General features: G+C 39.8%; 1 protein-coding gene across 2 annotated transcripts; it reads right to left on the bottom strand.

The window, feature by feature from the left end:
* Positions 1-4,620: 4,620 nt before the first annotated feature.
* Positions 4,621-15,011, bottom strand: tnfsf11 (TNF superfamily member 11). 2 transcript variants are annotated; one of them, XM_049028898.1, is made up of 4 exons: positions 14,775-15,011; positions 9,972-10,016; positions 7,539-7,677; positions 4,621-7,256 (listed from the first exon to the last, which is right to left on the bottom strand). In XM_049028898.1, the coding sequence occupies exons 1-4, from the start codon at positions 14,967-14,969 to the stop codon at positions 6,832-6,834; spliced, it is 804 nt and encodes a 267-aa protein (XP_048884855.1). In that variant the 5' UTR covers positions 14,970-15,011; the 3' UTR covers positions 4,621-6,831. The 2 variants fall into 2 exon arrangements, with proteins under 2 accessions (XP_048884855.1, XP_048884850.1); XM_049028893.1 differs by lacking the exon at positions 14,775-15,011 and adding an exon at positions 11,657-12,336.
* Between the last annotated feature and the right edge of the window lie 1,919 nt (positions 15,012-16,930).

Genomic DNA, 16,930 nt, shown 5'->3' with positions numbered 1-16,930 from the left:
GTGGTTATGAAGACCAAAAGGACAAGGTCATAAGTATAAGTGGTCAAAATTGGGTTTCTCAGCAGGGTTTCTGGGGTCTAGGGATCCAGAGAGACAGAACCACTGCTCTATGGGATGGAGAAACAGCTGTGGTGTTCTGGCTGTAACGTAAGGGTTCCACGTAGTGGCCTTCCGAAAGAGCGATTCCAGATGTGCAGTCCCCAGCACAGACCCAGGAATTTCTGGCGGGGTCATATCTCCCAAATGGCTTTCGAACATCTTGGAATCCCCCAGCATGAGCTGGACTCCGTGGCCTTGGAAGGAAAGGAACCACAGCAGCCCTTACAAGGAGGAGCTGTACGAACACGAGCTGACAGGGACCGTTTGCATTATACGGTGATTGTTCTAGCCTGACAAGAGGATCTTGTCTCTTGAATGCTTTTTAAAAAAACACTGCTCCACTTCAAAGGAGACATGAGGTCATTGACTGTTAGGAGCATAAGATCCCACATTCCATTTTCTCCCCTTATATAATACTAGAGCCCTATACCAGTTTACTGAGGCTGACTATAGCTATGTGGTACAAAAGGAGCTTCCACCACAATCAACTCAACTTCAACAATAAAACCATATGATTTCCTAACAAATACTTATTACTGACATTTATTTTCAACGTTGGCAATCTTTTCAACATGACTGAACTGTGAGCAATTACAGTTAAATTTGCCACCCTGTAAAAATAGTCAGCAAATGTTGGTCAGTATAAGAATGGGTGAGCATGAAAATAACTAAGCATATTATGAGCAAAACAAGGCTCTTGGACACTTTCCCTGCAAACCACATGATATCACAAAATAAGGCGAACAGAGTTTACCCATGTGTTGGATCTCAGCTAAGTTAAATGCCCTCAGTTGAGAAATAATAGGCCATTCATTCTTTTAAATAATTTCTTCATTTAAAAACTGCAATTTAATATGTTAGAATACTATTACATATACTTCTTAGAAGCCAATGTCTGAGTTACTGGTAGCTTGTTGCACAATAAATATAAAAATATTTGAGTGTCATTTTAGTGTATTGACACGTCCACAGCATCAACTGCACATCCACAGAATATATATTTTAACTCTTTATTTAAAACATTATATTGAGAGTTACAGTAGTTCTGGCTTGAAACATTAATCTTCCAGCAAAGTTCTTTCTTTGGGTTCCAACCAGTCATTTTATAAATATGCAGTAGGCCGTGTTCTGACAACGGATTGTACTCATGTGACTGAAATGTTCTGCCAAATGCTTATCGAGTTCAGGGTCACTGGGGGGGCCTGCAGCCTGTCCCAGGCAGCACAGGGGTCAAGGCGGGGGTTACCAGTCCATCACAGGACGCACGCACGCACGCATTCTCTTATTATATGCCTTTTATCTAGCTGCATTTCTTTGGACAGCAGAAGGAAACTAGAATTCCCAGAGGATTCCTGGACGACATTGGCGCAAACCCACACACATACAGGGCTGGAATTGAAACACCTAAACTTCACAGGGGGTGCGGCAGTGCGACACACTGAACCGCAATGCCATGCCCTAATAAAAGGCAGCTTATGTTAATTATAAAAATACTTGGTGGACTAAGCTGAAGAAACAGCTCTTCATTGTGGATTTAAATACTGAGGATAATGTGCCTGGGATTGGCGTCAGGCTCCCAAAACAACTGCAGCCTGGAAAAATTACCGGGAGACTGATAGGTGAATCTGCACTCAAACAGGGCCTCGAAAACTCACAATAATGACAAGGGGTTTATTACGACCGTAAAATGCTTTACGTATGCAGGCCTTTCAAATGTGGAACCACCTTCAGATCTAGGGTTCGTGACGTGTTGCGAAGGCGAGCAGTAACAGCTTGGAAGACCCAAAGTATGGTCCTTCACCTTGAGAAATAGAGAAGCATAAAGGAGCCTTATGTCCTGACGTTATCCTTAAATGATCCATGTGGATGTAGCGAAATGTGCTGGGTAAAGCCTCATTGCTTCCTACAATGCGTGTAATGAGCCTTGGCATGTAAATGTTTACTTTATTATCTTACATTATGTGATTTTTGTATTATTTCCTGCACACACAATTCATAGTGTTGTTACTAAACCATGAATTTCTCTACCGTCAGGAATGAATCGTATCTTAAAGAGCTTACTAGACTTGTTTAGTTGCATTGTTTTCTGGCTCAGAATTTTGTGCTTTGTAAGGCCGTTTATTGCTACATAATCAGTTACTGAGTAATTGAAAAGTGGATGGATGATTACTGATGAATTATTTGAATGGTACAAGAAACATGAAAAACATCCATTATAAAAAGCTCTTAAAGCTGAACGTTCACACTAAAGTTGAAGAGCTTTGCCGATGATAACGACAGCATTCGTTCTAGACTGTTCACCATTGTAAAACTTCCTTTCAGGTAATAGCATCCCATTTCTGGAGCGCGTGTTATTTTCATATTTGTGAGCAAAAAACTGTTTTAACAAGCTCAACAACCTAAGCCAGAAAACCCTCTTTATATATCCACTCACCATACCTTACAGGGGGTGTGCGGAGAACATGACACCAACACGGCCTCTCACAGTTTCAGATTCTGAAAAATCTTGCCTTTCTAACAAAGTAAATCATGCAATAACTTCTTCTTCCAAAAAATTCATGAAAGTAAACAGAATAGATTTCACTTCGCAGCTTTGTAAAATTCCCATACAGTTGCATACACCATTTAAGGTTTTGTGTTTATGTATGTTTATATCTGTCAAATGAGTCTAGATACTATACTAGATAAACAGAGTTTTAACCCTGTGTCCTGTCGTATATTATTGACCACACATTTGTGGAAAATTCTTTCCTCTGGAAAACTCTTTCTGGATTTTATCACTTTGTCTGAAACAATTTCGATATTAAACAAGAAATTAACTCCATGTGGATCCATCTCTTTTTCCCCACAGACCAGAACACTCTACTTGAAGAAAATGCTACACACAAGAGGGCAGATACATTGAAGGTTAGCGTCACTCTAGTAATTGGTTCTCATAAAAATTCACTTTCATGTAGCTGCCATTGAGTCATTGTCTGCTAAAGGGCATCGTCTACACCCTCAAAGCCTTTGAATTAATTATCTCATGGTTCAGTCTGCTTCCATGCAGTTTCCAAGAGACTCAGAAGTCTGTGTATCTGGAGTTAAAAGTAATCATCACAGCCATTTGTGGGTGGCCACGTTATGTGACTGTGGCTGTCTGGTCAAGTGAAGCTCAAGTCACTCAAAATCGAATAGCAAAACATATCTACGCCTCTGTTATTAAGCAGAAAAATGTAATTATGTTTAATTCACAATCTTAGTTATTCAGAAGACGTCTGTGCGAGGATGCGGTACCTAATCAGATCATGTTCGGGTTTCCGTACATTTTTGTTATATTAGTCTGCTAAACAGAACTGGATTCGTAAGGATACAATTCAGTGTTTGCAGGAGTATGGAAATATGAATTCATTAGCAGCTGCGTGTTTATTGATTTATGTTTTGTTTTATTATATTTATATTACAGAAATGTTTTCTTTATCCAGTTGGAATGAAGCTTATAATAAATGTATGCCAATTTAAGAAATGTAATAAAACTGCAATTATTTTCTCACATCCAGTCCAAGTCCCGCTTCGCTCCTTACCACCTGCCAACTCCAGATGGTTTACCTCAGCTATCACTTACACCTAGTTAATCTGGCAATTTATGAATCTATTTTAGATCATTTGTGGTCAGTGCTTCCTTACTCAGTCTTGGGTTTGATCATTATCACCTATTGAGTCTTGTCATGGTGGTCTCTTGGTCTGGCTTTTCATCTGCCTGTGGTCTCTCAGTTTCCTGGATCTATTTGGACTGGATTGTCTAGCTTAGCATTGTGGATTCTGTTTGTTGCCTGTCTGACCCTTCTTCGAACTATGATGCTGTCTATGGTGATCCCCTTTAAATCTGGCACAAGTACAGCACAGATACGTCATCTGCACAACTTGTAGTCAGAGGCCCCAATTCCATCATCACAGTGCACTTGGACGCCAAGTTGTTGAAGAAGTCCAGTGGGCAGAAGACTTAGTTTTGGGTGTGTCCTTTTGTTGGTGATTCATTCCAAACTTTATAAAGTTCAATTTCTTAAAATTCTGGCTGAGACCTCTATATATATATTTTTTAAAATCTGCATTTTAAATCCTGCCTGCCATGTCTACCTGACCCTTGTTTCCTCCTTAGCATGGCCTTAAATAGCCACGCCCATCAGTCATTTATCTTGCCTTTCATTCCTGCCCTCATGTTAATCACTCCAGCTGCCTCTAATTAGCTCCCTCATCACTCATGTGTAAAAGTACTTCCCAGTCCTGTCATTGACATCGTTCCTCTTGTTGCCTGTTCCTTACCTTTTGCTAGCCTTCCCGTTTTGAACCCTTGTGGTCTTGCTTTGTTTCACAGTTCCTGTTGTATAACCCCAATGAGGTCCCATTTTGTTTGCCTCACACCTGTCCCCAAGTTGCCCCTTGTGCGTCACACACACACACACACACACACACACACACACATGCGCGTGTCATAGTTAAACCATTTGTGCTTAAAAAGGTAGAAAAAACAACAACCACAAATATTTATAAAAGTATTTATTTTTGTTACTTTAAGAGATATAAATAACAAATATTATAAAACACATTTTATTGAGCTATTTTACATAACTTAACTATTTTATGCTTTGGCGTCTCAGGCATTTGCACACAGAATTGTCTATTTGGAAAAAAAAAACTCAGGAGTTAGTTTTCAGAGAAACTGTCCTGTTTCATGTAAGAGAAAAGCACCTTTGATTAAAAGCTAACTACAACAAAGCTACTCTTTTAAGTGCTGTCAATATTCCTAAAACTACAAAACAAATGAATGCAAACACAGGTACATTCATTTTTCAATAGACAGAACATTCTAGAGTGAACTGTCAGTGAATTATTACTATTGTCCATAAACAAATAAATAAATACAATTAAGTGCATTTCCTCGACGCCCTGCTATGAGGCGAACACAAAAAAGATTGTTGTTTTTAATTTATAAATGATGTACCAAAGTCAATTTGGTCTCACCACAATCTTGCTTAAGATTTTCAGTTCTCAAAATGACAGGCAGACAGTCCAGCTATCTTTAGCTCATGTTTTTTTTTTCTTTTTAATTGTCTGTGTATTTTGCTTTTCGTCCAAAACCTATTTATTTCCACATCCCATTTAGAGCCGTGCACATAACGCTCGGGACTGCAGACCACGGCTCACTGAAGCCGCAGCGTATGAAGTGACCAAAGGTGCAGAGCCCAGGCCTCAGTGAGGAAGGCGGCCCTACGCTGCACCTCACAGATGTCAAAATCGCTTCCTGGAGGCTACAGCGTATATAAGTCTTTCTTTCAGACTTACCACTTTTGTGGCCAAACTGGTCTAAACATCAGCTGCGGTATTTTTAACTATCGACAGCTGTAGCATTGTTCTTGCACCAATGCATATACATATATTTTTTTATTTACCGGAAATCATAGATTGATGTTTATGCATGCCATCTAATCTTAGGCACCAAATGCATCACACCACACTGACTGTTAAGTCACTTGTGACAAAAGCATTGGTATTTACACAAACCTTAATGAATTACCTACAAACGACATACCTTGCTTTGTGATTTATTAAGCATGGGAGTTACTGTTTAAGATTTAACAAGAGAAATTAAAAAACACAGAGATACGTGAACCTTGGACCTCCACAACCTGAGTATGACTTAAGCCATTCTCATCCTTAGAAGCCACAATACTGCATTTTCTTAACATTTCAATCTACATAATACATGCTTTATTACAAAATAATTATAGAAAATATATGTGCCCCTTATCCTCTCAGTTTCAACCACATTACCCCGTAGGACCAGCAATAGCCTTATAAACTTAGCAGAATCCTCCCTTATTGCATCCATGGGACACGACACAGAAAAGTCACATGTCTGTATCTTTAAAGACTTAAACACCACAAACTGTCACCACTACTCTCAATACATACGCTACCGCAGTAGAGGGATGTCAGGCTTGTGTGCTTTTCTGAATCTGTAACAGATTACTCACAGTTATAGTTTTGGTCTTACACAGCCTTTTCAATCTGTATCAAAATCATAGAGAAAATGCTTGATATTTTACATATAATACATTAATTCAGCAAATTAAACTGACCACTGTCGCATTATTATTGACACATCAAAGGTCAGACAGTGAATGTTTACATTCAGATGCAGTGCCCAGTTTTCAGTACCAATAAAGGCATTTTAAATTATGCATGACTGTTTAAGTTGTAAAAAAAAAAAAAAACAACAACGACTGTAAAAATTTTGTACAAAAGCTAAATAAAATATATAAAATTAGGGATAGAAAACACATTAGGAGTTTCAAAAGAGCTCACTCACATACATTGCAAAGCAATATTTTAGAAACTGAAGAGACATGTAACTGTCAGGCTACATTATAACAATCACAATAAGTATCAATTTAGAAAATTTTGAAAAAGGCTATTCTCTAGTTGCTAATTTCAAATTTAGTGTTTTTTTTTTCCAAAATTTTACTTTTTTCAATTATACCCTGAATAGACGATGATGAATAGGAAGCGTTGCACTGAATTCTACTATAAGAATGTTGTTGAATTTTGAAATTCCGCACATTCTTAGAATCGTTCTTGACACATACTGTACAAAAGCTCAAAACTTGCAAATATGTTTTCAGTGGTTCTTGATCAAAATGTTCATAGGTTGGGCCGCACGCACAACCATGTTCAGTAGCAAGATGCGTGCGTTCAGTTACTTATCTTAAAAGCACCAAAGTAACTCCCCTCTGGATCTGGGTCCAACAGCCATGAGTTGGACACATTGACAAATAGGCCATCGCCCTCCTTCAATGTAAAGATGCCGCTCTGCTGCTCACAGTACATGTTGTAGACCCCGTTCTTCCAGCGCTTGGTGCTCCCACTTTTCATAATGACCATGGGTTTGATTGTGTTCTGTGTGTGCTTCTCATGGTACACGTACTGGATGAGCTGCGTGTTGCCGTCTTGCAGAAATTCTGGCTTAGTAAGTTCCTCATAGTACCGGAAGCAGGTTTTAACGTATACGACGTAAAGTCCCACCTCTTGGATCAAAATGCGTCCATCGTGGTATCTGATTTTATGTAGGTGTCCCTGGGCTTCCTTCCAGTGTATCATCGTTGCTTGAATTTCTCCCTCTGCAAACATGACAGGATAGACTTCACCAAAACTAGAATTATCAAATCCCGTTGAAATTCTTATAGTATTATGAGGCTTTTTGAGACACGTGGAGTTAAAGGTCTGCAAATTAAATTTCTGTCCAAATTCAGGAGTAGCCTTCTTTAAATCATGGGGTAAAACCATAAAACAAAGACCTTAAGGCTGGGCACAAAGGTATCAGCTGTCTCTAGGTCATTCCAAGGAAATCCTATTACCGCGCCTGAATGGACAATGCACCTGACAACAGGCATCAGACTCACTCTTGACGTAGTTGATGGGGACCATGATGGGTAGATGGGCCGCTGGCACTGCCTCCCTTTGGTGCTTTGAGCATCTCTGCCTCTCTTTTTTCCTCGGATCCTTCAGTGCATCAGCACGGATTGGTCCAACCTGTACTCCCTTTAGACAGAGAAAGAGCAGATATTTCTTTGGTCTTCGGTGCCCTGAACATCTCTCTCCAACCTCAGCCCTCAAAATGATTGCTCTTAGTATATTAATACTAAACCTCTCTGCTTTAACAGTCCATTACCACTTCTCAGGATTGGAAGAAAAATTTACATAAACAGAAAATTCAACAGGAATCACTAGAGAATCTTTTACTACGGTGACCCTGCATACCAGACCTGCAAATCGCAAATAATTAATATGCTGATTTTTAATCCCAGTCAATTATTGGTGGAAAGAAAACACTTACAAAGGGCTCCTGTGCATTCCAACAATCCCCGTGGCAGTAATTTTGTTTTTCAATTGTTTGCCTTTCTCCTCAAGATACGGCACCATTTATAACACCTTAGGACTTTTTAAGCACTCAGAGTATGTTGTGAATACAAATCATTGACATGCTGTAGCGTTCTCTTTGTAGAAAACCGTTGCAAAACATAATATTTTAAAACACGTCGCTATGATTAAGTCTATTGATATTGTAAGCTGGAGTAGAGCAGTGTTTATCTGACTACCCTAATATATACTGTTAATGCTGAAGATCTGAGAACCTTTTCTCTAGCCTTTGATAGCTGGGTTATGCCACAATTTAAAGAAAAGTAGGGGGAAAAGTAGCACAGGGTTAGCCAATCAGCGCAGAGATGGAGCAGGTCGGCTTGGCAGGATCCTGGTAAAAAGTCTGGAAAAAGCTGACATGTTGCGTCCCGAAAGCAACGATTATGTGGGTTCTATATTTATTCATAATACAGGTGTTTTAAGAGAGCAGGGTATAGTTGGTAGTCCGCAATTAGAGTCGTTTGCCTTCCAAAAACAATTTGCCGCACAAACACATTTATTGCAAGAAAGGCTGAAATTAGCACAGATAAACAAGGCTAGCCAAGGTTACAGAGAGATCCTGACACAAACCCCCAACCTTGTGGGGTCTGTCAGTGATGCACGGTCAGGAGCTTATCCACCTCAAGCTCCTTACTGGAGGAGACCTACAAAACCTACGTAACCATATCCCTTCAAAAAATAATAACACAAAAGCTTAGCCCTTTAGCCTGTAAGTCTTTCTAATTTACAGTTTAAGGTTAATTTCATAAAATATCGACATAATCCACAGCCATCTGATACATCTGAACTGTGGCATATGTGAAAACAAGCTGCACAGAGGACCTATGAAAATGGAGTACACCAAAAGCAAGTGCATCAGAAATAATGCTATTTTCACACTTCACCAACTAATAAGACCTTAGAGATAGGCGGGGTGCTTTATGGAATGGTTAATTTCTAGACGGTAGACGATTAAATGACCATTTTTGCTTTTTCTCAGCACATTAGCCACTCCCACTGGAGTTGCACAACTGAGCTTTAAAGCACCAACATGTTCAGGAGAGCTAGACATTGCCAATGACCTAATGAATCCATAATTGTGTGTCTATTACAGAATCGGCAAACCGCAAACACAGTGCTTTGGGCGCATTCTGCAGATCTAGAAGGTCCAATCCCAAAGTCTAAAAAAATTCAGAAATCTGATAGCACAGAATTATTGGCTCTGGTATGTTACTCAGGCTCTGGGACACAAACAGGATAATCTTGGGCTCTGATAAACCAACTGGCATTAATTTTCTACGAGTCACAGAGGACTCATTAAACAAATTGTACCTCTAGTTAGAAGTCTCACCACGTGGTTGTGGAGTAAACTCTGAATACCACACTGACTACATTGATAATGGCTATAACTCCTTCTTGGGCAGAGACTTGTAATTGCCATGTTACCATAGTGGTTAAATAAAATACTCTGGAACAGCTGTGGCAGACAATGATACAGGGTAGTTGAAGGATTTGCTTTTTCTTTTTCTATTGTTATGCATTACTGTATTAATCTAATCTAATCTAATCTAATCTAATATAATCACTGACCTTAACAACCTAACTTCATGGCTAATTTAATACCAGTGGTTTATAGTTCCATATTTCCATACATTATTCTTTAGTGTAATGGAATCCAGTATAAACAGTCACATAATTTTAAGACTATTTTTTTTTATTATTATTACCCACGAAATATGGGGCGTACGGTTGTGAAAAACCAAACCAAAAACGTGACTGTAATACATTTAGAAACTTGTTTGCAATTGTTTGCTTTTATTTACTTTTGTTTACTGGGTGTTAAAACTAATTTAAAACTACAACATGTATAAAAACATTACATAGGAAGAACAATTAATAATTCATTATTCATAGCAAGTGTGAGACAAATCACTCACCTCATCTGGCATCTCCGTGACAGAATAATCTGAAGAGAAGTCCACCTAGAAAGAAACCATGAACACCGCAAACTTAATATTGCACCATCCCTAATAACATATATGTAACCGGGACTCGGAACTTTAAACAAGGCTCCATGACTTTGCTGAATTTCAACCAAAATGTTGTTCAAGGTGCCAAATGTCGCATGTGGGATATTTTGGTCGCAGATTTTAGCAGGGATTACTAATGATTAAGTTCTTTTTTTGGCTGGTTGAAATCGGCAACAGCAATATGCATCACACTCTAGTGTGTTAGTGGTTGAGAAACAGTGGCCCCCATCACGTGCTGAGCAGCAAAGCGCTTGGTGGTCCCATACCCGGGAGAGCTGGTCGGATAAACAAAAGGTTGCAAGTTTAAATGCTTGTGTTATGGACTAGGGTACTCGAACAGATTTGCTAAACATCCGTATTAAACTTTGGCTTTGGACAAAGCTGTCTACTATGTAAACCAGCAACTTTTTTGTGCATTTAATAACTTTTTAAATTAACTGTTGGGTTCTTCTTTAAAATATAGATATTAATAAATCACTTATTACAAAAGTTCTGTCACAATAGTTTTAATAAAAGGTGTAGCCTCCGTCGGGTATTCATCATATTTTTCCTTCGGTTTTCTCTGAAGACAATCCCAGTCTTGCGGCAAAAACAGCTGAGAAGGATCCTGTTTCCCGCGTCTGCGCTACTTGGCCGCCAACCCGCATATTAATCACAGGGGACACGTTAACTCCCGGCCCCCCAGTACCAGTGTTTAGAAGCGCACACTTTTGGTTAAAGTAACTGCACGAAGCAGACAGGGGGGGTTGTTTAAAATAAGTGACACGGTGAGCTTGTTATATGTGTTTCTCGCTCCAGATGTTACTTAGTTGCGATTGGAAAAAAAAGGGGCAGTTCCGCTTAATGTTACCGACAGCAAATAAAAGGCGCACGAAAGCGAGGCCGCTCAAAGCCGTAAACACATTCCACTGATCTCGAACACTGTAAATATCACCATGTAAATATTACCATGCTCCAAGACAGTGAACAGCTGTGCAGGACACCGGACCAAATCAGCCTTTAATCTCGAGGTCAATAAACTCCACGTACCAAGTCCGAAAATGTCTGCATTTGAGTTTACTTCATTTTTAAGGTAAAATAAACTGAAACCACTGCAAGTTAATAACAGACTGCACGATACAGCACCGATTGTTTTAACACCATAATAGCAGCCGCACATTCAGTACATGATGCAACTGCAATGCAGGAAACGACATATTAATACATCATTATTACAATAATTTAGCAGTCACGTCATGTTACAGCTTTGTTCTGCAGCGATCGTTTGAAGATGAAGAGCATACTGAAATTGTTAGTAGTCGTGGATGTTGCCATCATAAATGCGTTCCCCGAAACCATAATTTACAGAAAGTCTGAATGAAAATATAAAATCCATTTTTCGTTAAACTTTTAGGAAACACGGACTGACACGGATTTATTACACGTCTTTCATTTCAAACTGAACATAACCTTACTAAAATCACAGCTCTATATAACTATCGATTCCAAGTATTTGCAATTCCCTCAGATTTTAATAGAAAAAAACATCCCGAATTCACAATTCAAACCAAGACACAGACCAGAAAGAAGTCGAATGAAAAAGAACATCTCACCTCATGTAGGTAACCTGTTAGGTGTAACAAAATCGCGACACTCGATGCAACCTGAAGCACTCCCATAACAACCAGCGTTCCCAGAACGAGTGGTCTGCAGGTCCCTCTCGTGCTCTGAATGGGATGTAAACGAGCCTGACCGTGTTCCATTTCGGAAGGATCCTGAGAGTAACCACGGTAATCATTAGAAGCCATGAGCCCGCGATTCTATTTTCTTCTCAATGGAAGGAAGAAACTGTAGGGCATTCATATAAACAGAGGGTGGGCAGTGTAGTTAGCTTACTTCGGAGAGAGAGCCAATCAGATTATAACAATCGCAACTGTTTTCCTTTACAGCATGACATACAACAATACAGGTTCAGCTGGCTGATAAAAATGTCTCATACACTGTCCGACCAGGAGAAACAAATATCACTGTGTTCAATATTGTCCATGCCTTTAATTCTTCAGGTAAGAATAAAAGCCGAGGTGATGACCGACTAATCATCGCGATAGTTACATAGTCTAAACTTAATTCTTAAAATTGAGAAGTGCGCGTATTACAAACTGGCGCAATTCAACTCCAAAGCGTTTTAGCGGAATTACGTACACGGGAAGCGCACTATAAAAATGAACGGAACCGAGCGGAACTGAACGGGACGAAACGATTCATTCATTCTCAATGAGCTCGAAAACGCAGTATCAGTATCTTTACTGAAACACGCGTGCTGATACTTGGACTAATACTGTCTGACATTTTGCCAAGTTGTCATAAAATAATGATACAATGCAGTCCTAAATTACAGAAACGGCACTGCCAAAAATTACATGGAAAGACCGGAAAGACTGGAAAGCCCATTTTTGTCATGCAATAAAAGTTTATGCATGTTCAATTGAGTTGAGCAGGACAGGCACCCAAGCATTGAAAAAAGTGAACATTAATGGTGATGTGCTTTTAATCCGACTGTCTCTTACATCTAACAGTGGGCCTGCGCATGCCCGCACACACACACACACACACACACACACACACACACACACACACACACACACACACAAAGACATAATGTTGAGTTCATCTTAACTTTGTGTCCGCTGTTATGGGGGAACACATGGGTACACAGAAAACCCAACACCCAGTCAAGAAACAAACAAATCAGTAAAGGTAACTAACAAACATTTATCTATTTATGTACAGATGTGCAGTAGATATTAGTTTTGGCCCAAATGTCAAAGAATTAGGAAGTGTGGAAAACTGTATTTCGCAGGTAAGTTACTTCTGCGGGTTTTTGCTGAATAAAGAGGAAAGATCAAAAATAATGTCAGGAAACCTGGACAGCCACGACCAAAACAAGGCTTGCAAGCAAGTGTAATTTAAAACTTAGACTCAGGAAGCTGACACGCTTTGAAGTCCTTTATGATGATGTTGTAGTTTAAGGGCATAGCCAGCGCGAACTGGCTATTCAGATATCATGTCAGTGTGATATGCTTCTACAATCTCTCAGTCCATGAGTCATTATCACCCAGCCATTGTCAGTGTGCGGCCTCTCCCTGTTTTGTTTTGGAAGGGACAAAAATAACATGAGAAAGCAGGTAAAAGCCTATTTCATACAACAATTTAGATATTGGCAATTGCAGCAACAATGCTGTGTGTGTGTGTTTGTGGGGGGGGGGGGCTTTCCATGGACCTTTGTCAGAAGAACTTGGATTTGACTATGATTTATCCAGACCTCCAAAGTATCACTGATTTAAGTGAGTCAACATGATTTAAGGCACAATCTGAATGCACTCATTAAAAAACCACATTTGTTATTTTGCTTATGTGCAGTTCCATGCAGTTTCTCTGACCACTTTCACTTTCGATAAATTGACAGGCCTGACACTCGGTTTGCCTGTTTTCCCAGACAGAGCCCTGAGCAGGATGAGGTGGATGGGAGAGCCGTCAAATGCAGGCCCATCAAAGGCTTCGTGGATTTGGATGGCCTAGCAGGAAGTGTCACCTGGTACCGCTGCGCCTTCTGATTCTGTGCCACATGTACACTGTGAGAACCCATGATTTTGCTGCTGGCCTCAGATGGGCGGTAGTCTTACTCTTTGTTTTGCCATGCGAGCTGTTCCCACCCAAGCAGGGAGGTAGATGTGCAGGCTAACCCCTGGGTCCCTCAGAGAGCCATGACCAGACAAAACCATAAAGCTGCCAAAAAAAACCACCAGTAGACACATTTCCAACACAGCGCAGGCGGCTGGAGATTATTGTTAGCATGGCCATGAAGCAGTTGGAGCAGAAGTTCAGACCGTGTCAGTGTCTTTAGCACACTAACCAGACTGTGGAGTCACCATGAAGCCGTTGTTGTGTGTTATTCTCATTGTTTTATTTTTAAATGAGATTTATTTTTATCATGGCTTTATTATTTTAAGGACAAAATCCATATTAAACTCATCGCAAATGTATTTCTTGCTGTGTTCTTCACTTATGTCATATAAACGAGTATGAGATTCCTAGATACTCTTGTAAGGAGCAACACCTGTTTGTAAAATAGTATCATACTGTAGCAGATACAGTACATTCAAAGCCACATTGTTACAAAGTATAAAGCATGTACACTTGATCTAAAGAGGAAAATATTAATGAAGCAGAAATGTCAACATCACCTTCCAAATCCATAGCTGAAAGACAAAGAGGACACTGCATTGCCTCATCCCGAAATCCCACATCCTGTGTGGTTTGCACTAACAATCCCTGCTTACACATAAGGCAGCTTTTGGAGAAAGCTCATTTGAGATGTTTGTCAGTGTCAGTACTTGGCCTTGCCTGAGAACTTCATTTCTCCTGACCTCAGCCTCTACAGAGGTTCTCCCCATTAGATTTGACCTGACTTGACCCGACCTCAGAGTTCTTCTTAGTTTTCAAATAAAAGCAAAATACATGAATAACTAACAAGCAAATAAATGTTCCGGACGAATATCCGCTTTCGAAGTCAATTCCGAAATACGAAATACTCGGAGACATTTTAATAAAAGATCTCGATTTCAGGTTTCATACCAAGAAAATGACACATTGCGGAAAAGCTTTTTTTTTTAAAAAACATACAAAAAAGTCTCGACATATCTCTTTCTGTAATAAAAAAGAACATCTCACCTCATGTAGGTAACCTGTTAGGTGTAACAAAATCGCGACACTCGATGCAACCTGAAGCACTCCCATAACAACCAGCGTTCCCAGAACGAGCGGTCTGCAGGTCCCTCTCGTGCTCTGAATGGGATGTAAACGAGCCTGACCGTGTTCCATTTCGGAAGGATCCTGAGCGTAACCGCGGTAATCATTAGAAGCCATGAGCCCGCGATTCTATTTTCTTCTCAATGGAAGGAAGAAACTGCAGGGCATTCATATAAACAGAGGGTGGGCAGTGTAGTTAGCTTACTTCGGAGAGAGAGCCAATCAGATTATAACAATCGCAACTGTTTGCCTTTACAGCTCGACATACAACAATACAGGTTCAGCTGGCTGATAAAAACGTGTCATACATTGTCCGACCAGGAGAAACAAATAGGCCTATTACTGTATTAAAACATCATTCATACCTGTTTATTCTTCAGGTTATGATGCAAGCCGAGTTTATGATGTGCTAATTATCGCAACATATTTATACTGTATCGTTTTAAAAAGATGGAGTCCAAGGACAAGTGAAATTTCTAGATATTTTACACAAGACTGTTGCAGTACATATTTGTTATGGTTTAGAATCACGCGTTTTCCAAACTTGTGTAATTAGTATGCAAAGCATTTTAGTGATGCGGAACAATGTAGCCTACATAAGAAGTGAACTATGAAAATGAACGGAATTGAACTGGACGATTTATTCATGTCTATCGACTCAAGATCTGTGCCCTAATATGCATTCTAACACGTGTGAGATAACGCTGATGGACTTTTCCCTCGGGATCCGTCATAAAATAATACAATGCAAAAGGACAACACAAAATAATACAATGAAGTTCTTAATTCGAGACGTTATATTGCCAGGAATTATTGCATGGAAGGTCGTGAATGTGAGTTATTAACCTGTAATTGAAGTACATGCACATCCTATCATTTTGCAGATGCCTTTGTGCAAAGCGACATGCAAGTAGGGAAAGTTTGGTTGTAGCGATAACGGAGTCGAACAGTGTCCAAGAAGGGGTTGGTGTTAAGGACATTGCTCAGAGGCCCAAGGGTAATAAAATTGCTCTGTTGGTCACAGGAATTGAATCCACAACCATCTGGAAAAAGGTACAGATATCTTGCAGCCTGATTCAATGCCCCAAAGTTCAGCTCACTCATACTTCACATTCAGCATGGTATTGAAATCCAAGAGTGTGTTTGCATTGATGTTACTTTAATCCTTCAGTCCATTTTATTTCTGATGGCTGTGCATACAATTTCAACAGGCATCTTAACGCTCATCTTAACTTTGTGTCTCTTTTATTATGGGAGGAAGCAGGAGCAACCAGAGGAACCTGGACACACAGGAAAACCTGCAAACAAACATAAAAGTGGTGCATCCCTACAGTATGTAAACAGTATGTATACAGTATGTGTGTAATACATGTAAGTGCTTACTATACGTACTATAGTGCCAAAGAATGAGGAACTGTGTATTTCGCAGGTAACTGACTTGTGGGTTTTTGCTGAAAAAAAGAGGAAGAGGAAAGATCAATAATAATGTCAGAAAACCTCGACAGCCATGAGTAAAACAAGGCTTGCAAGCAAATGTAATTTAAAACTTAGACTCAGGAAGCTGACACTTTGAAGTCCTTTATGATGATGTTGTAGTTTAAGGGCATAGCCAGCGCGAACTGGCTATTCAGATATCATGTCAGTGAGATATGCACTCTCTCAGTCCATTAGTCATTATCACCCAGCCATTGTCAGTGTGCGGCCTCTCCCTGTTTTGTTTTGGAAGGGACAAAAATGACATAACAAAGCAGGTAAAAACTTATTTTATACAAAAACACATTATTTCCAGACAAAGCAACAATCTTGAGGGGAGGGAACTTGTGCAAAATCTGAATAATCAATGAGATTGTGTCAAAGAAGAAGATCATCAGAAGACTGTGCCTTAAGTGTCGCTCTCCTCACATGATTTAAGGCACAATCTGAATGCACTCATTAAAAAACCACATTTGTTATTTTGCTTACGTGCAGTTCCATGCAGTTTCTCTGACCACTTTCACTTTCGATAAATTGACAGGCCTGACACTCGGTTTGCCTGTTTTCCCAGACAGAGCCCTGAGCAGGATGAGGTGGATGGGAGA

This window comes from Brienomyrus brachyistius, chromosome 1, assembly GCF_023856365.1.
Source record: "Brienomyrus brachyistius isolate T26 chromosome 1, BBRACH_0.4, whole genome shotgun sequence".
NCBI classification, from domain to species: Eukaryota; Metazoa; Chordata; class Actinopteri; order Osteoglossiformes; family Mormyridae; genus Brienomyrus; species Brienomyrus brachyistius.
The sequence above is the reverse complement of the archived record's forward strand: the minus strand, read 5'-3'. Positions and strand labels throughout refer to the sequence as shown.